We start from the raw sequence: 21,756 nt of genomic DNA on the forward strand, positions 1-21,756 counted from the left end.
CCCCTCCCCCCCACACCCATCAGTCCTCAGTTTGTTCTCAGTATTCTGTTTTTCACTTTCAATAGAGTATTCCATAAATTACATGAGATATTCACACTTTATTATAGAATAGGCTTTGTGGTAGATGATTTTGCCCAAGTACAGGCTAATATAAGTGTTCTGAGCACACTTAAGGTGAGCTAGGCTCAGCTATGATGCTGGGCAGGTTAGCTGCATTAAACACAATCTCAACTTAACAATATTTTCAACTCACAATGGGTTTATTGGGACATAACATCAACGTAAATCAAGAAAGATCTGTATTTTGGTATTACAAATAATGCTGGAATTTAGTGTTTTTATTTTAACTCCAGCATTATTAATATACAGTGTTATATTACAAAACAGTGACTCAACAATTCTATATATTACTCAGTGCTCACCACAGTAAGCATGCTCTTAATCCCCTTCACCTATTTCACCCATCAACCCCCACCCACCTCCCCTCTGATAACCATTGGTTAAGAGTCTGTTTTATGATTTGTCTCATTTTTATTTTGCTCATTTGTTTCTTAAATTTCATATATGAATGAAGTCATGTGGCATTTGTCTTTCTCTGGCTGTCTTATTTCAATTAGCATTATACTCCCTAGATCCATTTGTGTTGTTGCAAATGGCAAGATCTCATTATTTTTTATGGCCAAGTAATATTTGTGTGGGTGTATTTGTGTGTGTGTGTGAGTGTGTGTGTGTACCACATTATCTTTATCCATTCACTTATTGATGGACACCTGGGCTCCTTCCATAGTTTGGCTATAATAAATAATGCTACAATAAACATGGGGTGCATGTATCTTTTTGAGTTAGTGTTTTCATATTCTTTGCTTAAATAATAATAGGATTATTCGATCACATGGCAATCTTATTTTTAATTTTTTAAGAAAACTCCATACTGTTTTCCACAGTGGTTGCATCAGTTTGCATTCCTACAAATAGTGCACAAAGGTTCCTTTTTCTCCACATTCTCACCAACGATTCTTATTCTTGTAGTTTTGATTTTAGCCATTCTGACAAGGGTGAAGTGATATCTCATTGGTTTATATCTCATTGGTTATGATTGGATTATGTGGTTTTTTGGTATTGAGTTGTAGAAGTTCTTTATATATTTTGGATACTAATCCTTTATTGGAACTGACATTTGCAGATATCTTTTCCCATTCAGTAGTCCTCTTTTAGTTTTGCTAATTATTCCCTTTTGATGTACAGAAGTTTTTTCCTCTTTTTTTTTTTTTTTTTTACAGAGAGCAGGTAAGCAGTGGAGGGGGTAGAGTGGGAGAGATAAAGAATCCTAAGCAGGCTCCATGCTCAGTGCAAAGCCCAATGCAGGGTTTAATCCTACAATCCCAGGATTCATGACCAGAGCCAAAATCAAGAGTCAAATGCTCAACTGACTAAGCCAATCAGGCGTCCTGCTGTGCAGAAGCTTTTTATTTTGAAGTAGTTCCAAGAGTTTATTTTTGCTTTTGTTTCCCTTGCCTTAGGAGATGTACCCAGGAAAATGTTACTACAGCTGATGCTGCAGAAATTATCTCAAGTGCTCTCTGCTAGGATTTTCATGGTTTCAGGTCTTGCAGTAGGTCTTTAATCCATTTTGAATTTATTTTTGTGTATGGTGTAAGAAAGTGGTCCAGTTTTATTCTTTTGCAATAGCTGTCCACTTTGTGATTAACATTCCTTTACAGATATATTGTATATTAGAATTATCAAATAGACTACAAAGTTATATTAAAGCTGTCTAAAGAAATAAGAGATTTAAAATGTGAATACAGAAACAAAGATTACAAGAATGATCAGACTTGAAAAAGAACCAAATAGATTAAAGAATCTATTCAGTTCTATTCTATTAAACTGAATAGAAAGGTTGAATAGGAGATTAGTGAACAGGAAAGTAAGCCAGATGAAATTATTCAGGATGTAATGCAGATGCAGAGAGACAGAAAATATGAAATAAGGTTCAAAGGCATGGGCATAGATTCTAATACATATCCATTTAGAGTTCCAGAAAGAAAGGAGAGACCAAATATAATAGAGACAATATTTAAAGAGACAATAACAGAATTTTCCATATCTAATTAAAGATACCACCCCCAAGATTCTGGAAACCAAGAGAATCACCAGAAAAATTTAAGAAGAAAAGGAACCCCACACTCACATGTATCAGAGCCTTCTTCAGATTCTGTGTCTCCCTCTCTTTCTACCCCTCCCCTGCTCATGCTCTGCCTCTCTCTCAAAAATAAATGAACATAAATAATTTTTTTTTTGAAAAAAAAAAGAAACTAAACAAAAAATAGGGCACCTGTGTGGCTCAGTCACCTAAGCATTTGACTCTTGGTTTGGGCTCAGGTCATGACCTCACAGTTTGTGAGTTCAAGCCCCACATCAGGTTCTGCACTGGCAGCACAGAATCTGCTTGGGATTCTCTCTCTCCTTCTCTCTCTGCCCCTCCCCCTCACACTGTCTCTGTCTTTCTCAAAATAAATAAACTTAAAAAAAAATTTAACAAAAAATCAACTCCAGTTACTAAACGCATTACTGCTAGAGTCATAAATAAGAAGAGAATGCTTGGTATTGCCACCACTATTCAACACCAAATTGGAAGAATTACTCATTGCAATTAGACAAGAAATAGCAATTAGAGCCATAATAATTGAAAGAAAGAGGTCAAATTATCTCTATTTGTAGATGATTTGATTAAGTATCTGGAGAGCCCAAAAGAATCTATTGAAAAACTACTGAAAACAATAATTCAGTAAGTCACAGAATATAAAATTAAAATACAGAGATCAATAACATGTACACAGTTCCCAATTAGAAGATACAATGGAAAACATGATATCATTTAAAATAGCAACAAAATAAAATGAAATATTCAGGCATAAACCTCATATGAAATGTGCAAAATGAGTAAACTATATAACATTATTAAAAAGCATTAAAAGGAGACATCCTTTAAAAGGGACATGCCCATATCTTTGGATAGGACAACCCAACAACGTAAGTATCTCTGCTCTAAGCTGATATATAAATTTAGCATGATCTCAGTCTTCAAAATTCCTATTTTTTCTAGAGGTAGATTATAGAGTTCTATAGAATAAATAAGCAAAAATAGTGATGAAATCCCTGAAAAAGATCAGTGAAGAGAGCTGACCCTACCAGACATGAAAATGCATCATAATGCCTCAAAACTTAAAATATTGTGATGATGAGCCATGAAGAGATCGATTAATAGAAAAAAAAAATTCCAGAAAAGACTTAAGTTGAATATGGCTATTTTCAAATGTTGGAAAACACTACACTGTGGAATACTGGAAATACTATAATGTGGAAGACAAATCCACCTTGTTCATACCAACCCAGAAGACTGAACATGGGCCAGTGAGTAGAAACAGTTATAAGGAAACATATTTCATCTAGCTCAATAGAAAGAATGACATCCTACCAGTGACTGCTCACCGAAACAAATGGCCAATTCTGAAAGTAGGTCTCTGCCACTGCAGATATGCAAGCATAGGCATAATGATCAAGGGTGGAGGTTAATTCAAAGATTCACACATCTGAAGTTAGGCTGAATTCAATCACCTTTAAAGTCCTTTCTGTTCTTAAGTCCCTATGAGTCTGTAGAGTCTTGAATTTAATTTTTTCATAGATCTATTATATAGCCAAGATCACATCTGTGGTACTTAATTTTCTAAAAATCATTCAGTGGTTAATTCAAAATAATCCTGGCCAGTAAAAGATCTGGGCAGTAAAAAAAATAAAATAAAATAAAATAAAATAAAATAAAATAAAATAAAATAAAATAAGCATTTGTAAAATGCATATAATTTAGAAAGGTGGTGGTTCATCAGTGTTTAAATATAAAACGAGTGGGGCGCCTGGGTGGCTTAGTCGGTTAAGCGTCCGACTTTCGCTTAGGTCATGATCTCGCGGTTCGGGGGTTCGAGCCCCGCGTCGGGCTCTGTGCTGACTGCCAGCTCAGAGCCTGGAGCCTGTTTCAATCTGTGACTCCCTCTCTCTCTGACCCTCCCCTGCTCACGCTGTCTCTCTCTCTCTCTCTCTCCTAGAAATTTAAAAAAAAAAAAAAACATTAAAAAAAATAATAAAAATAAAAAAATAAATAAATATAAAACGAGTCCTCCCACAGGGTGCCTGGGTGGCTCCATCCGTTGAGTGTCTGCCTTCGGCTCAGGTCATGATCTCGTAGTTCGTGAGTGGGAGCCCCACATTGGGCCCTCTGCTGTAAGCGCAGAGCCTGCTTTGGATCCTCTATACCCCCCTCTCGCTGCCTCTCTCCCACTTGCTCGTGCTCTCTCTCTCTCTCTCTCTAAAATGAATAAACTTAAAAAAAATTTTTTTTAAGATACAAGAGAGAGAGGACAATGGGCTGGGTTAGGTGCTCAAGAGAAGAAATAACCTTAAATGGAAGACAGAGCCTGAAGAGGATGAGGAAGTGTGTGCGCAGAAGCAGACTGGTCTGAGGACAGGAAGTGACAGGCAGCTCCCCTCTGAAAGCCATCCTTTCCTTTATGAAGGATAAAACAAAATCATCTGCTAAGAAAGTGAGGAGAGATACTTAGGTGGATGATCTTCTCCCTTAGAAGGGAGAACTGCTCACACTCTTGGTCAGGAGCCAAATACTCTTCTGGTAGAGTAAACAGATGAGGACTCAGAACACTGACTGGAAAAAGTCACTGAAACCTTATCTGTCGAAATACAGGACGAAGCTGAATAACGCTAAGTGTGCCAACACATGGCAAATACCTCTTCTCCAAACAGGTGCTCTTTTTCCTCCGATGCCAGTAACTTTATTCTTCTGCCTTTAAGCCCAGAAAGGAGGTGAGAACACGTGGTGATCCACTCATAACATTCTCTCTGAGAAGAGATCAAAGATAATTACTAAGCACAAGAAATCAGACTATAAAAACTCATTTATTCACTCGCTTCTATCAAGGAACTGCTAAGTACAGCTCTTCTCAGTACAACTCCATTCAATTAACTTTTTATCGCTTCAGTTCAAAGATTCAAGCAGAAATGGGTTTCTATGAATATAGACCTGAAATCATACGGTCTCTTATCAACAGGGTGTGGATCTGGGTTGTAATGGGACAAGGAGCCATAAAACCAGATGCAGAAAGACTGGCTGCATTTACTACGAGCAAATGGTCTGTCCCAACAAATATTTCACAACTGACCAGGCCAACTGTGATTGCATAGTGATAACAATAGAAATAGCCCACATTTACATGGCATTAATTATATGCCAGACTCTGTTCTAAGCATGTGCAATATTCATTCATTCAGTATGTAATGTAATATGTGCTATTATTTTTTATGAGGTATAATTGAAATAATATTACATTGGGAACAAACTGATGGTTACTAGAGAGGAAGTGGGTGGAGGGATGGGTTAACTAGGTGATGGGGATTAAGGAAGGCACTTGTGATGAACACTGGATGATGTATGGAATTGTTGAATCACTATATTGAAACTAATATAATACTGTATGTTAACTGCAATTGAATTAAAAACTTAATTAAAAAATTTTAATGGATTAACCCCAAAACAAATGCACAAAAAAAGAAATAACATTATATTAGTTTCAGGTGAACAACCAAATGATTCAACATTCGAATATATTGCAACATGATCACCACAATAAGTCTGGTTAATATCTGTCACCATACATAGTTACAAACTTTTTTCTTGTGATGAGAATGGAAATATGTACTATTATTATTCTCATATTTTAGATGAAGAAACTGAAGGACAGAGCAATTAATCATCTTGCCCAAGGTCATATATATAGTTAAGCAAAGCACTTGGGACTTTAATCCAGGTGGCCTGGGCTTTAAACTACTACAAAAATATTACAGCCCCCATCCCCATTAAAAGGATAAATAAAGATTGGAAGCAGTGTTTTAGAAAAGGCGCTCTCCCCTACCTACTGAAATACAAGAAAGGTCTACAGCAGGTCTCGTCCACCTAGAGTGAACAGTAATACTACATTTACTTTACCCAGATCTCTTAACAGCTAGGATCTGGCTTCAGTGTTTAAAAGAGATGCTATTCCTTATTGGTGAAGAACAGTGCAGGAAACTAGGAAACATCATCTTCTCTGAAGATGGAGATCTGGTCACTTTAACCATCAAAAAACAGTACCATCTGGTGAAGTAATGACCCACTTTAGGTCCCTGAAATCAACCATAAAGAATAGCAGTATGGGGGTGCCTGGTTCAAACTGTTAAGAGTGTGAGTCTTGGTTTCAGCCCAGGTCTTGATCTCGCTATTTCAGGGGTTCAAGAACTGAGTCAGGCTCTGCACAGGCAATATGAGCCTGCTTGGGATTCTCTCTCTCCCTCTCTCTCTGCCCCTCCCCCACTCATACTGTCTCTCTCTCTCAAATAAATATACTTAAAACATTTTTTAAAGGACAGCAGTAAGTCTTATATTTTTCTCTTTATTAGACTTAATTTTAAACGTGGAATTTATATGAAATGTCAGAGCCAAAAAATTTTAGAAATCAAATCCAAACCCTTATGTTATAGATAAGGAAGCTGAAGCCTAGGGAAGTAGAGTAAGTTTACCACAGCTTTGTTAATTAAGTTTAAATTCTGGATACAAAGGGTTAGAATGTCTTACTGCATATCAGAAAGAGATATGGGATGTGAAACAGAAATAAGGGATGTGAAGGTATTGGGTTCTAGTCCTGAGTTCATCTAATTGATTGACTTTTTGAGTAAATCCTTAATAATCTTCTATCTAGTAAAAACAAACGAGGTTGTTGGTTTATTCTAGGTGACGCTTATGCAGTGGGAATCTGGTGAAAAATGTCTCATGGGGTGGGGAACCCTAACTGGTAACCTTTGCTGATGTCCATGGTATAAATACTCCTACCATGGCAATTTCAAATGGTATTCAGTAAGTTGTCGCTAAATGTGGAATTGGGAGTGGGTGTCCACAGTCAGTACTGCCTTGCCATTGCAAGTCTCCATCATCACTGACCCTAAGGATCCTTCCAGGTACAAAATTTGATGCACATATTATTTAACTGTATCGTATCTAGAGCAAAGAATTTGTTAATTTTGAAAATAGTGAGAATATCTTTGAAATTTTATCTCTTCAGAGTTAATTCATCATTCATGGGAAATAATTAAACTATTCTCTAGTTGAATTTGCATACTGTGAACCAGATCCTAGTCATTTTCTCACAAACTTCTGAGACGTTGAAAAAACTACCATAAGACTTCTGATGGGGAAGAAAATCAGTAGGAATTTTTGACAAAAGTATGAATGTAACCTATGGAGTTAAGCAAGTTTCCATACAGTTAAGTAAGTCTTCCTTCAATAGAGCTTTGACCATCTCTAGGCCAGGATAGTTGTTAATCAATACATGAGGATCTCTTTCCATCAACATTCTTATTTAATTCTATTAAAGCCTGATTCAGAGCTATGTTAATAAATGCTTCCGGTATGAAGTTAAAGGACTAAAATTCATGCCAGAATAAAGAAGGTTTTTGGAAGCAAGGGAAAGTCCTAAATATTAAGCATATTGTAGTGAATCAAAAGCAGGAGAAAGGAACAGCTGTACGAGATAGTCTTTTATAGGGTACTATAAAAGCAGTGATGGTATGATTATGGTGAGATTATGGCGGTAATGAAGTTATTAAGAATCCATCATATCAGATTCCCCTCCCCTGAAAAGGAGTAAAGCTGGGAGTTCCTTGAGTTTACCTGCTGGAACACTGCAAGACACAGATCCCAAGCACTGCTGTTCAAAGTCATATTCCTTTTAGAAGGCCAAGTCCTGGAGCTGGCAATAGTATTGGGGTGACATAAAGGAGGTTACTGCAGCCCAAGGGCAGAGATGGGGAAAAAGTGACTTGGAGGGAGTCAATTACAGCCAGAAAGTCAGTGTGAAGGGCCCCAGCAAGACGTCCTCTCACTTCCATCATGGTGGGTATTTCTTTGGTGTTGAGAGGAGATATTTCCTTCCTATATGTTCTTAGCACTATCAGGTTCTGATCAATGTGTGTCTTTTACCAGCCTTGGCCTGCTGAAACTTATCTCAGAGACACTTTATTTGACATTTGCTCAGATTATGACTAAGCTCCAGGACATCAGTGACTCTAACTCTATATGCCTGGAATATATAGTAGGTTAAACTAAAGTCCTTGAAAAAAAAAGACACGATTTTAGCTTATTGGGGACTAAGTTTCTGTGTTTTCTTTTAAAAAAATTTTTTAATGTTTTATTTATTTCTAGGAAAGAGAGAGAGAGAGAGAGACAGCGTGAGCAGGGGAGGGTCAGAGAGAGAAGGAGTCACAGACTCTGAAACAGGCTCCAGGCTCTGAGCTGGCAGTCAGCACAGAGCCCGACGTGGGGCTCGAACCCACGAACCGCGAGATCATGACCTAATCAAAAGTCGGAACGCTTAACCGACTAAGCCACCCAGGCGCACCCTAAGTTTCTGTGTTTTCAACAGCTGGTCTAGGCTGTAGGGGTCCCAGAATATTCTCATTAGATGCCAGGACTCTTTGATATAGTGTTTCCAAGCCTGAAATGAAGTCTTAATGACAAACAATTCTTTTTTTTTTTTTTTTTACAAATAGTTTATTGTCAAATTAGTTTCCACATAACACTCAGTGCTCATCCCCACTAGTGCCCTCCTCCATGCCCATCCCTCCTCCCCTCCACATCCATCAGTCCTCAGTTTTTGTCAGCATTCAAGAGTCTCTCATGGTTTGCCTCTCCCCCTTTCCCCCACCATTTCCGCCCTTCTTCTCCTCCTTGGTCCTCTGTTAAGTTCCTCCTAATCCTCCTATACGTGCACACATATGATATTTGAATGACAAACAATTCTTATTCCCAATTGGAGCAGCTCATATTCACTGAGATCAACTTCTTTCAGAAACAGACACAGAGGCAAGGATCCCTAGAACCAAAACCTCCTGGAAAATGGCCTCTAGCATTTAACTGTGTCTCAGTTATGTGAGGCCAAACTGGATCAAAATATGCCAGGATCAGATGGTAGGTAAATAGAATCATTAGCCACTGGACAATTTCAATGGTCTTGGAAAACTAGATAATCCCTAAGACTTATTGAAGAAGTAATTTATCCAGGCAGCTATGGTGCGAGAATGGATTAAGAACCTTCAGTGAGAGTGATCAAAATCCAAAAGATGCTTACTTAAGAGGCTTCCCACTCTAGAATCCTGTCCAGCATCATGAAATTCTCATTTACTGGAGAGGAGCCAAAGAAATATTATATTGTGGGAAACTGTCATTAATATCATCTAAACATCACTCCAGCAGGTTGGCAAGATGTTCCCCAAGTGCTGGAATGTGGCTGGGTTATGGCACAAGTCACACAGTATCATACCCACATTAGACAAGGCTTCTCTAGTGGACCATCTTCCACTCTTCACCATGCAGGATACGGAATAAGGCTATAGGAGTCCCAGAGTCTGACATAATAAATCAGGTACCACAGAAGCTGTCCAGAAGATCAAGGGAAGATGGCAGCACACAAGAATGGAGATGAATGTAAAATCAAGACCAGTCTAATGAAGGGAGAACTATTTTTTAAATAAAGAGTACTGAGGCACTCCCAGGGCAAAGGGGTGGGGGCCAATTATGCCATATGTACCCTTGAAAACCCTCATCCTCAGGCTCAGAGATGGGGACATACTTATTTTGTAGATCGGTTAGTCTTACTTCTGATGGGACAGCAGATTCTCATCCTCCTCTGATGAATACTTACCTGGTTTATTAATTTGAAATTGCTAGCAAAGGTTTAGTAAGTGGGGAAGAGCTTAACAGAAAATACTCGTAGCCTGGTGGAAAGTGTAGGTTCTCAAAGAGACGGTTAGAGCCTGGGTAGAGCAGTCAATGAATGGTTCATTGCACAAAGCTCTCAAAATTTCCTAACATGGGTGGTTTCATATAGGTCTCCAAGGTTCCCTCAGGAAGTACATTTCACACCAATGTCCTCCCATATCGCTATAGCCTTAACTTTAATGGGACATACACCTCAATGCACACTGAAATCCTCATTCTAAAATTGCCCTCACATGAGCTCTACCCCAGTTTAAGCAAATGAGAATTAAGGCGTATCATGGAATAGGCCACTGAATCTTGCCCACCATCTATGGCAGATCGAGCTTCCCCAAGCCAGAAGCTCCACCACATCTGGGGATGGCCAGCAGCAACCGCTGTTTGCAAGCAGGCCTGAGCACATGCAAGCACATTTCTGGCTATAAGCTCCAAGAGACTGTTCAGTTCAGAGGCACATTAGTTTCTTGCGAAAAACAGAGGCCTTCCCAGAAGTGAAATTAAAACTGAGACATTTAACTCCTAGATGAAAAGTGAAATCTATCGACCACATGCAAGTAGCAAAATATTCTTACTCCCCCAACATGTACCCTAGTTGTCCAGTGTTTCATTATTTTAATTTTCTACTGAATGAAATTTGCTATTTTGAAATTTGGATTTAGCATCTATATTTATGAAGTTTATTTTCCCTATATTTATTAGAATTTTTTAAAGTTTATTTATTTATTTTGAGAGAGACAGAGAGAGCTCAAGTGGGGGAGAGGCAGAGAGGGAGAGGCAAAGAGGGAGAGTCTCAAGCAGGCTCTGCATGGTCAGTGCTCAGAGCCCGAAGCAGGGCTAAAACTCATGAAACTATGAGATCATGACCTGAGCTGAGATCGAGAATAGGATGCTTAACTGACTGAGCCACCTAAGCGCCCTATTTATTAGAATTCTTTTCTTTTTTTAAATTTATATTCAAGTTAGTTAACATACAGTGTAGTCTTGGCTTCAGGAGTAAAATACAGTGATTCATCTCTTATATATGACACCCTGTGCTCATCCCAAAAAGTGCCCTCCTTAATACACATCACACATTATACCACCCCTCCTACCCTCCCCCCCCTCCAGCAACCTTCAGTTTGTTCTCTGTATTTAAGAGGCTCTTGTGGATTGCCTCCTGCTCTGTTTTTATCTTATTTTTCCTTCCCTTCCCCTATGTTCATCAGTTGAGTTTTTCAAATTCCACATATGAGTGAAATCATATAATATCTGTCTTTCTCTGACTTATTCTACTTAGCATAATACCCTCCAGTTCTATCCACATTGTTGCAAATGGCAAGATTTTGTTCTTTTTTATCACTCCATTGTATATATGTACCACATCTTCTTTATTCATTGATCAATTGATGAACATTTGGGCTCTTGCCATAATTTGGCTATTGTTGATAGTGCTGCTATAAACATTGGGGTGCATGTGGCCCTTCAAATCAACATTTTTCTATCCTTTTGATAAATACCTAGTAGTGCAATTGCTGGAATGTAAAGTACCTCAGTTTTTAAATTTTTTAGGAACCTCCATACTGTTTTCCAGAGTGGCTACACCAGTTTGCATTCCCACCAGCAGTGCAAAAGGGTTCCCCTTTCTCCGCATCCTCGCCAACATCTGTTGTTACCTGAGTTGTTGATTTTAGCCATTCTGATGGGTTTAAGGTGGTGTATCATTGTGGTTTTGATTTGTATTTTCCCTGATGATGAATGATGTTGAGTATCTTTTCATGTCTCTGTTTGCAATCTAGATGTCTTCTTTGGAAAAGTGTCTGTTCATGTCTTCTGCCCATTTCTTCACTGGATTATTTGGTTTTTGTGTGTTGAGTTTGGTAAGTTCTTTATAAATTATGGATACTAACCCTTTATTCAATATGTCATTTGCAAATATCTTCTCCCATTCCGTTGGTTGACTTTTAGTTTTCTTGATTGTTTCCTTCACTGTGGAGAAGCTTTTTATCTTGATGAGGTTCCAATAGTTTATTTTTGCTTTTATTTCCCTTGCCTTTGGAAACATGTCAAGTAAGAAGTTGCTGCAGCCTAGTTCAAAAAGGTTGCTGCTTGTTTTCTCCTATAGGGGTTAGATGGTTTCCTGTCTCACATTCAGGTCCTTTATTTTGAGTTTATTTTTGTGTATGGTGTAAGAAACTGGTCCAGTTTCGTTCTTCTGCATGTTGCTGTCCAGTTCTCCCAGCACCATATGCCAAAGAAACTGTCTTTTTTCTATTGGATACACTTTCCTGCTTTGTTGAAGATTAGGTGGCTATATATTTGTGGGTCCATTTCTGGGATTCTATATTCTAGTCCATTAATCTATGTCTGTTTTTGTGCCAATACCATACTATCTTGATGATTACAACTTTGTAATATAGGTTAAAGTCCAGGATTGTGATGCCTCTAGCTTTTGTTTTCTTTTTCAACATTACTTCAGCTCTTCAGGGTCTTTGGGGTTCCATACAAATTTTAGGATTATTTGTTCTAGCTCTGTGAAGAATGCTGGTGTTATTTTGATAGGGATTGCTAATGTGTAGATTGCTTTGTGTAGTATTAATATTTTAACAATATTTATTCTTCCAATCCATGAGCATGAAATGCTTTTCCATTTCTTTGTGTCTTCTTCAATTTCATTCCTAACTTTCTATTGTTTTCAGAGTACAGATCTTTTACCTCTTTGGTTAGGTTTATTACTAACTATTTTATGATTTTTGGTGCAATCATAAATAGGATTCATTCCTTGATATCTCTTTCTGTTGCTTCATTATTGGTGTATAGAAATGTACACAATTTCTGTACATTAATTTTATATCCTGCAACTTTTCTGAATTTTTGTATCACCTCTAGCAGTTTTATGGTGGAATCTTTTGGGTTTTCCATGTAGAAATATCATGTCATCTGCAAAGAGTTAGTCTGACTTTTTCCTTGCCAATTTGGATGACTTTTATCCCATTTTGTTGTCTCATTGCTGAGGCTAGGCCTTCCAACACTATGTTGAACAACAGTGATGAGAGTGGAAATCCATGTTGTGCTCCTGATCTTAGGGGAAAAGCTCTCAGTTTTTTCTCATTGAGGATGATATTAGCTATGGGCCTTTCATATATGCTTTTATGATGTTAATATTTGTTTCTTCTATCCTGACTTTCTTGAGCATTTTTATCAAGAAAGGATGCTGTATTCTGTCAAAAAAATTTTTGGCATCTATTTGATCATGTGGTTCTTATCCTTTATTCTGTTAATCTGGTTTTTTTAATTTTTTTTTTTACAAATAGTTTATTGTCAAGTTGGTTTCCATATAACACCCAGTGCTCATCCCCACAAGTGCCATGTTGATTCATTTGTGAATACTGAACCAGTCTTACAGCACAGGAATGAATCCCACTTGATCATAGTGAATAACTGTTTTAATGTACTGTTGAATTCAATTTGCTAGTATTTTGGTGAGAATTTGTGCATCCAGTTTCATCAGGGATATTTGCCTGTAACTCTCCTTTTTAGTTGGGTCTTTGGTTTTGGAATCAAGGTCATGCTGGCTTCATAGAATGAGTTTGGAAGCTTTCCTTCCATTTCTATTTTTTTGGAACAGCATGAGAAGAATAGGTATTAACGCTACTTTAAATGGCTGGTAGAATTCCCCTGGGAAGCCATCTGGCCCAGGACTCTTATTTGTTGGGAGATATTTGATAACTGATTCATTTTCTTTGCTGGTTATAGGTCTGTTCAAATTTTCTATTTCTTCCCATTTGAGTTTTGGTAGTGTATGAGTGTTGAGGAATTTTTCCATTTCTTTCAGATTGTCCAGTTTGTTGGCATATAATTTTTCATAATATTCTCTTATAATTTTATTTTTGAGGTGTTGTGATGTCTCCTCTTTCATTCGTGATTTTATCTATTTATCCTCTCTCTTTTCTTTTTGAAAAGTCTGGCTAGGGGCTTATTAATTTTCTTTATTTAAAAAAAAAACAGCTTAGTTTCATGGATCTGTTCTACCATTTTTTTTGGATTCTATATCATTTATTTCTGCTCTAATCTTTTTTATTTCCCCTCTTCTGCTGGCTTTGCGCTTTATTTGCTGCTGCTTTTCTAGCTCCTTCTGGTGTCAGGTTAGGTTGTATATTTGGGACCTTTCTTGCTTCTTGACATAGGCCTGAATTGCAATGTATTTTCATCTTAGGACTGACTTTGCTGCATCCCAAAGGGTTTGGACTGTTGTGTTTTCATTTTCATTTGCTTCCATGTATTTTTTTATTTCTTTAATTTCACAGCTAACCCATTCATTCTTAAGGAAGATGTTCTTTAACCTCTATTTGGGGGCTGTCCAAATTTTTTTCTTGTGGTTGATTTTAAATTTCATAGCATTGTTGATATGAAAATATGTGTGATATAATCTCAGTCACTTTTTACTTGTTGAGGGCTGTGTTGTGACCCAGTATTTGATCTATTCTGGAGAATGTTCCACGTGCACTCGAGAAGAATGTGGATTCTGCTGCTTTAGGATAAAATGTTCTGAATGTATCTGTTAAGAACATCCAGTCCAGTGTGTCATTTAGAGCCATTGTTTCCTCATTTCTTCTGCCTAGATGATCTGTCTATTGCTATAAATGGAGCATTAAAGTCTCCTACAATTTTGGTGGTGTTATCAATAAGTTTGCTAATGTTTGTAATTAATTGATTTATATATTTGGATATTTCCACATTGTGGGGCATTAATATTTAAAACTGTTAGCTCTTCTTGATAGATAGACCCCTTAAGTATGATATAATGACCTTCTACATCTCTTGTTACAGTCTTTTTAAAAAACCTACTTTGTCTGATATAAGTATGGCTACTCCATCTTTCTTCTGACATTCATTAGCATAATAGATGATTCTCCATCCCATTACTTTCAATCTGCAGGTGACCTCAGGTCTAAAATGAGTCTCCTGTAAGTAGCATATAGACAGATCTTGGTTTTTTATCCATTCTGATACTCTATGTCTTTTGATTGGGGCATTTAGTCCATTTACATTCAGAGTGATTATTGAAAGATATGAATTTAGTGCCATTGTGTTATCTGTAGATTTCATGTTTGTGGTGATGTCCTCTGGTCCTTTGTAGTATTTGCTGCTTTCCACTCAGAGTCCCCCTTAGGATCTCTTGTAGGACTGGTTTAGTGGTCATGAACTCCTTTTTCTCTGGGAAAGACTCTATCTCTCCTTCTATTCTGAATGACACACTTGCTGGATAAAGGATTCTTGGCTGCATAATTTTCCTATTCAGCACATTTAATATTTCTGCCACTCCCTTCTGGCCTGACAAGTTTCAGTGAACAGGTCTGCTACTAACCTTATGTATCTACCCTTGTAGGTTAACGACCTTTTGTCCCTAGCTGTTTTCAGAATTCTCTCTTTGTCTTTGTATTTTGTCAGTTTCAGTATGATATGTTGTAGTGTTGATCTGTTTTTGTTGATTTTGAGGGGAGTTTTCTGTGCCTCTTGGATTTGGATACATGTTTCCTCCCCTAGATTAGGGAAGTTCTCCACTATAATTTGTTCAAATAAACCCTCTGCCCCTTTCTCTCACTCTTCTTTTTATGAACTCCTATGATATGGGTATCATTTCGTTTCATGCAATCACTTAGTTCTCTAATTCTTCCTTTGTGATCTAGTAATTTCCTTTCCCTTTTTTTTCCAGCTCCATTATTTTCCATAATCTTATCTTCTATTTCACCTATTCTCTCCTCTGCTTTTTCTATCCTCACTACCACTGTATTTGCATCTCAGTTAGAGCACTTTTTCATTCATCCTGACTTGTCCTTAGGTCCTTGATCTCTGCAGCCTCCCAGGCACTCAGCTTGATTCAAAACCAAAGTCTTATGTCTCCTTTCCCCTGTGCTGGAGTAGAGCCACTCACCCTGCTGATAAAAAGCCTTTGGCTGGCACCTGCAAGGTCTTTTGTCCTGGAGGAGGCAATAAACCCTCTTCCCAAAGTACTCCCGGTAGAGGACTGTTCTCTCCCAGTGCATTCCTGAGATCACTACATGGTGCCATGTGCTCTGGGGCCAGCTCCCTCCTCCCCAGGAGCACCACACTTCCAGCTCTGTTCCTGAGACAGTCACACATTTTGAAACCTCTAGATCCAGCTCCTAAGGCAGTTTACAAAATAGAAACTGACACTCTCTGTATTTCTCATTGCCCAGTCCACGGTCCAGAGATGTTTTCCTCTTGTGCTAACTGGATATTGCACTGTCACAGCCCCTCTCTCTCCTTCTCCTTTTGTGGGAAGGGGTTCCTTCCCCTTTGTGCCTATTGTGTTTTATCTCCCCCAATTCACATACATGCACCTCGATCCCACCAAGTGGTCTCTTTCTACCCATGGAGATCTTCTGCCACACCACAGAATGATTTCCTGGGTGTTCCAAGTGGTCTGACCTCAATACAGTTGTGTTTGAGGAATGAGGAAAACCCCAGTCCCCCTACTTCTCTGCTATCTTAACTCCTCCTCCTGGTTGTTTTCTATTAGAATTTTTAAAAATCTTTTCCAGCTATAAGAATAAACTGGGAAAACTTTTGGTCATTATCTATGTTCTTAAATTGTTTATATAGTATAGGGATTACCTGCTCCTTGAAAGTCTGAAAATACTTGTCTATGGAGTCCAGCAAAATTTTAGTGTTTTTTTTTTCTTTTTTTCTTAACGTTTATGATTTATTTTTGAGAGAGAAAGAAAGAGAGAGCAGGTAGGGGAGGAGCAGAGAGAGGGAGACACAGAATCCGAAGCAGGCTCCAGGCTCTGAGCTGTCAGCACACAGCTTGACGTGGGGCTCAAACCCAAAAACCGAGAGATCATGACATTAGCTGAAGTCGTACACTTAACTGCCCAAGCCATCCAGATGCCCCTGTTTTTTGTTTTTAATCAATGCATCCATTTCTTTTCTGAAAACTGGCAAATTTTATCCTCTAAAATTAATGTTACTTTATATTTTCAGTTTATGAACAGGTCTGAAATCATGATCTCAGCTATACCTTATGAGAGTCGAAAATAAAGAGCAAATTAATTACAAAGTAAGTAGAAAGAAAGGAAATGAGAGAGAGAGAGAGAGAAAATCAGTGAGGCCAAAACCTGTTTTTTGAGATCAAGAAAAATGGTAACTTTTTATAGACTAATGAGGACCAAAAGAAAGACACAAATTTTCAGTAACAGGAAGGAGAGTGTGGGCATCCTATAATTATTAAAAGGATAGTGGGGGAATATTATGAACAACTCTATGTTAATAAACTAAGCAACTCAGATGAAATTACAAGTTCCTAATAAAACCAAAGCCACTAAGCTTCTCAAGAAGAAAAAGATCATAGCCCTATATCTAATAAAGAAATTTCCTTAAATCTGTTGAAGAAACTGGATAGCATTTATCTGAATAGCTCTATTTTCGTAATTTACAACTTTCTCACAAAGCCCAGAGGGCTTCACTGATGAACTCGCATAAGGAATAAATAAACCCGCATAAGGAAGAAATAATCTACAATTCTATAAAAACTGCTGCAGAAAATAGAAGACTCATCCTAATAGGCCACCATTATGCTGATGTCAAAACCAAACACAGGTGTTAGAAAACAAAACAAAACTACATAATCAATATCCCTCATGAACATCAATGCAAATTCTAAACAAAACTAACAAACTGAATTTGACAATATGTAAAAAAAATAATACATCATGATCAGGTGGGATTTATCTTAGGGATGAAAGGTTGGTTTAAATTTTTTTTGTTTTATTTATTTTTGAGAGGGAAAGAGAGCATGAGCAAGGGAGGGAAAAAGAGAGAGGGAGACACAAAATCTGAAGATAGGCTCCAGGCTCTGAGCTAGCTGCCAGCACAGAGCCTGATGCGGGGCTGGAACTCACAAACTGCGAGATCATATCCTGAGCCGAAGTTGGACACAACCAACTGAGCCACCCAGGCGCCTCAGGGTTGGTTTAAATGTTCAATTCAGGAGCACCTGGGTGGCTCAGTCAGTTATGCTTGGGCTCAGGTCATGACCTCGCAGTTCACGGGTTCGAGCCCCATGGCGGGCTCTGCACTGACAGCTCAGAGCCTGGAGCCTGCTTCAGTTCTGTGTCTTCCTCTCTCTCTCTGCACTTCCTCTGCTTGTGTTCTCTCTCTCTTTCAAAAATAAGTAAATTTTTTAAAAAATCATTTAAGCATTCAATTCAAAAATCGATCACTATACAGCAGTCTTCTCCTTATCCACAGGGGATATGTTCCAAGACCCTCAGTAGATGCCTGAAACCACAGATAGTACCAAAACCTCTATAAACTGTTTTTTCCTGTATGTACATACATACAATAAAGAACACCATAAGAGAGTAACAGTAATAATAAAATAGAATAATTATTATATACTATAATAAAAGTTATGTAAATATGCTCTCTCTTCCCAAACATCTTATGGTGCTGCACTCACCGTTCTTGTGATGATGTGAGATCAGAAAATGCCTGTGTGATGGAATGCAGTGAGGTGAATGACACAGGCATTGTGACCTAGCATTAGGCTACTACTGGCCTTCTGGTGCCACATCAGAAGGAGGATCATCCTACTGTGTTGGAGTGTGTTGGCCGCAGGTAACTGAAACTGTGGCTAAGGGGGACTACTGTAATTCATCATATTAAAAAGCTAAAAAAGACAACTCATATGACCATCTCATTTGGTGCAGAAAATGAGATGCATTTGGTGCACCTCTGACTTCAAAAAGCTTTTCAGCAAACAGAATAAAAAGGAACTACCTCAATCTGATAAAGGGCATCTATGAAATACCTACAGCTATGGTTATATTTAAAGATGACAGAATAAATATGTTTTCCCTAAGAAAGAACAAGACAAAGATATTGGCTCTCACTACTTTTATTCAGCCTGGTGCTGGAGAGTCTAGTTAGTGCAAAAGGCAAGAAAAATAAATAAAAGGCTTACAGACTGGAAAGGAAGAGGGAAGTCTGTCCCTACCTGCTGATGCTACTACTGTGTACAAAGAAAAGTCTAAAGAATCTGAAGGGGTAAAAAAAATTGTTAAAAACAATAAGTAAGTTCAGCAAGGTCACAGGATATGAAATCGACATATTTAAAAAATCAATTTTAAATCTCTATATTAGCAATGAATAATCAGCAATCGAAATTATAAATGAACCACTTGTAAGAGTGCTCAAATATAAAATACATAGGGATATATCTGACAAAAGAGGTGTAAGACCTGTACACTGAAAGCTGCTGTGTAAGACCTGTATACAATAAAACTTTGTTGAAAGAAAAAAAGGACTTAGGTAAATGAAGAGATGAGACCATCTTCACAGATTCAAAGACTCAATATTGATAAGATGTCAGTTCATCGCTAATTGATCAATAGATATAATGTAATCACAGTCAAAATCTCAACAAGTTTTTTTGGAGAAATTAGCTAATTCTAAAACTTTTGCTTATGAAAAGCAAAGGACCTAGAATGGCCTAATGAATCTTGAAAAAGAAGAACAAATTTGGAGGATACGCACTACTGGATTCCAAAACTTCTTCTATAACCACACTCATCAAGACAGCTTGATGATGGTGACAATGTCGTCAAACAGATCAACAGAACACAACAGAATGTCTAGAAGAATATTCACTGTGGATGACAGGCCACGGTGGGTGTTGGTGAAGAAGTGGCTAGCTGGAACATTCATATACTGCCGGCAGGAGTGTAAAACAATTTAAGCACTTTGGAGGATTGTGTGACAGTTTCTTACAGAGTTCAACACACATACCGTGTGACTTAGACATTCCATTCCTAGCTATCTGCTTGAGAGAAATGAAAGACATGCGTATGCACATGAATATACATTGAAGCTTTGTAATAATCAAAACTGGCAACAATCCAAATGCCCATCAACAGAGAATGGATAAACGGTGTATATCCATATAATGAAATACTACTCAGCACTACAAAACATGAAATTTTAATAAGAGCAACAAGATGTGTGAATTCAAAATAATTATGCTGAGTAAAGAAGTCAGATCAGAAAAGTATACATTTTCAATGATTCTATTTATATAAATCCTAGACAATGAAAAATAATCTTTGGTGTTAGAAAGTGGATCAGACGTTGCATGGGGGGCAGGATGAGGCTGGAAGGAGAGATCACAAATGGGTAAAAGGAAACTTTGAATGTGTTAGATATTTTCCTTTCTTTTTATAATAATTATCATTTTACGGGTGTATCCATAATTTAGAAATTATCAAATTGTACACTTTAAATACATGTAGTTTGTTGTAATACAAGTCAATCTAAGAAGTCTGCTAAAAACAAACAAAAGGGCAAGATAGTGTTACCTTCATCTCATCCAGCTCATAAAGATCTTTAGCAGGATTTTTTTCTAAGTGACCTGCTTTATTCAGAACCATAGCTGTTACCATCCCTCTACAACACCTGGGAAAAATAAAATAAAGTAAATAAAAGTGCACACGTACACACACACATACACACACACGCAACATGACCTATTTATTACTGGTTCCTCTTCTAAAAGTTTTAAATCCAGATACAATAGAATTTTACCAGTTAATAATTAAACTAATTATTTATTATTAATTATTATTATTATTATTTTTTAAGATATCAGAAATCTTTTTTTTAATGTTTTTTTTATTTATTTCTAGGAGAGAGAGAGAGAGACAGCGTGAGCAGGGGAGGGTCAGAGAAAGAGGGAGACACAGACTCCGAAATAGGCTCCAGGCTCTGAGCTGGCAGTCAGCACAGAGCCCGATGCGGGGCTCGAACCCACGAACCGCGAGATCATGACCTAAGCGAAAGTTGGACGCTTAACCGACTAAGCCACCCAGGCACCCCTATTATTATTTATTATTAATTATTCTACTCACCAAGGAGAATAATCTCTCTCTCAAGTTTCTCACCTTTGTCTTCTTCTTCCCTTTCATTGTTCTCACTTTTGACCATGGGTAACATTGAAGAAATATAAAAGCTACTTCCTGAATTTGAAACAATTGTACTGACATATGCTTCCTAGTTAATAAATTATAATTTTTCAGACCTCATCTGGATTTGGTAGGAATCTTCTAGCTTTTCAAATATAGGGTGTTTTTCATTTGGATTTTCTTTTTTTTCTTTTAAGAGATGTTTTGGTTGGTGTTTAGTGAAACTAAATGTATTTAGTGAAATATAAGCGTACATTCAGTTTGCATAGAATTACGTAGGGAATTACAAGCTTCTTCGAAAATGCCCCTGCCCCCAAGTATGTGCAAACATGCAAGATGTATCTTATTAATGCAAACAAGTGGGCCTTTTTGGTTTGATTTGCTTTTCTTTTTACTCATTCTCACTCTCATAGAAGTATACACTTCCCAGCCTGCCTATGGTAACATTGTGTCCAAAAGAATTCTAAAGCCAATGGGAAAACACTAAAATCACATATTTCAACTGGGCAGTGCTGAAGCTAGTTTAAAAACTGAACTAATATTTTTTTCAAGGCTTGAAAACAATCTCTTATTGCTGCTACCTCACTGCCCTTATCTCCTCTGCTTTATGTCACATTTAATCTTCAAAAGGTCAATAATAAAACAACCAGATAGTTTCACCTGTTCAAATAGCAGGAGTATTGCGATAACTTTCTGGCCAGTGTGATTGCGTCCAGCTCTAACTTTGCAATCCCTATATCACGTGTCTTAGCACTTTCCTTCTCCAACTTTGGGAGAGTGTCTTGGTCAATAAAGTCAGGCACCATTAAGATCAGCAAGTTTACCATCCACTGGATCATAGAAATATGCAATTCACCCATCTGTTAAAAAGTGATTATAATATAAATGACTCATTTTAAATAAATCAAACAGTAAAAACCATAC

At 37.6% G+C, this 21,756-nt stretch overlaps 1 protein-coding gene across 1 annotated transcript in view; it reads right to left on the bottom strand.

Moving 5' to 3' along the window:
* The window catches only part of AXDND1 (axonemal dynein light chain domain containing 1), a 94,082-nt gene that overhangs the window by 18,441 nt on the left and 53,885 nt on the right, over window positions 1-21,756 (bottom strand). The window contains exons 18-20 of the mRNA XM_039255408.1: window positions 21,493-21,692; window positions 20,230-20,326; window positions 4,801-4,911 (exon numbers count right to left, since the gene is read on the bottom strand). Of these exons, the coding sequence (XP_039111339.1) occupies window positions 4,801-4,911; window positions 20,230-20,326; window positions 21,493-21,692 (408 nt within the window). The remainder of the gene's footprint in view (window positions 1-4,800; window positions 4,912-20,229; window positions 20,327-21,492; window positions 21,693-21,756) is intronic.

Source organism: Hyaena hyaena, unplaced genomic scaffold, assembly GCF_003009895.1.
Source record: "Hyaena hyaena isolate Hyena2069 unplaced genomic scaffold, ASM300989v1 scaffold_525, whole genome shotgun sequence".
NCBI classification, from domain to species: domain Eukaryota; kingdom Metazoa; phylum Chordata; class Mammalia; order Carnivora; family Hyaenidae; genus Hyaena; species Hyaena hyaena.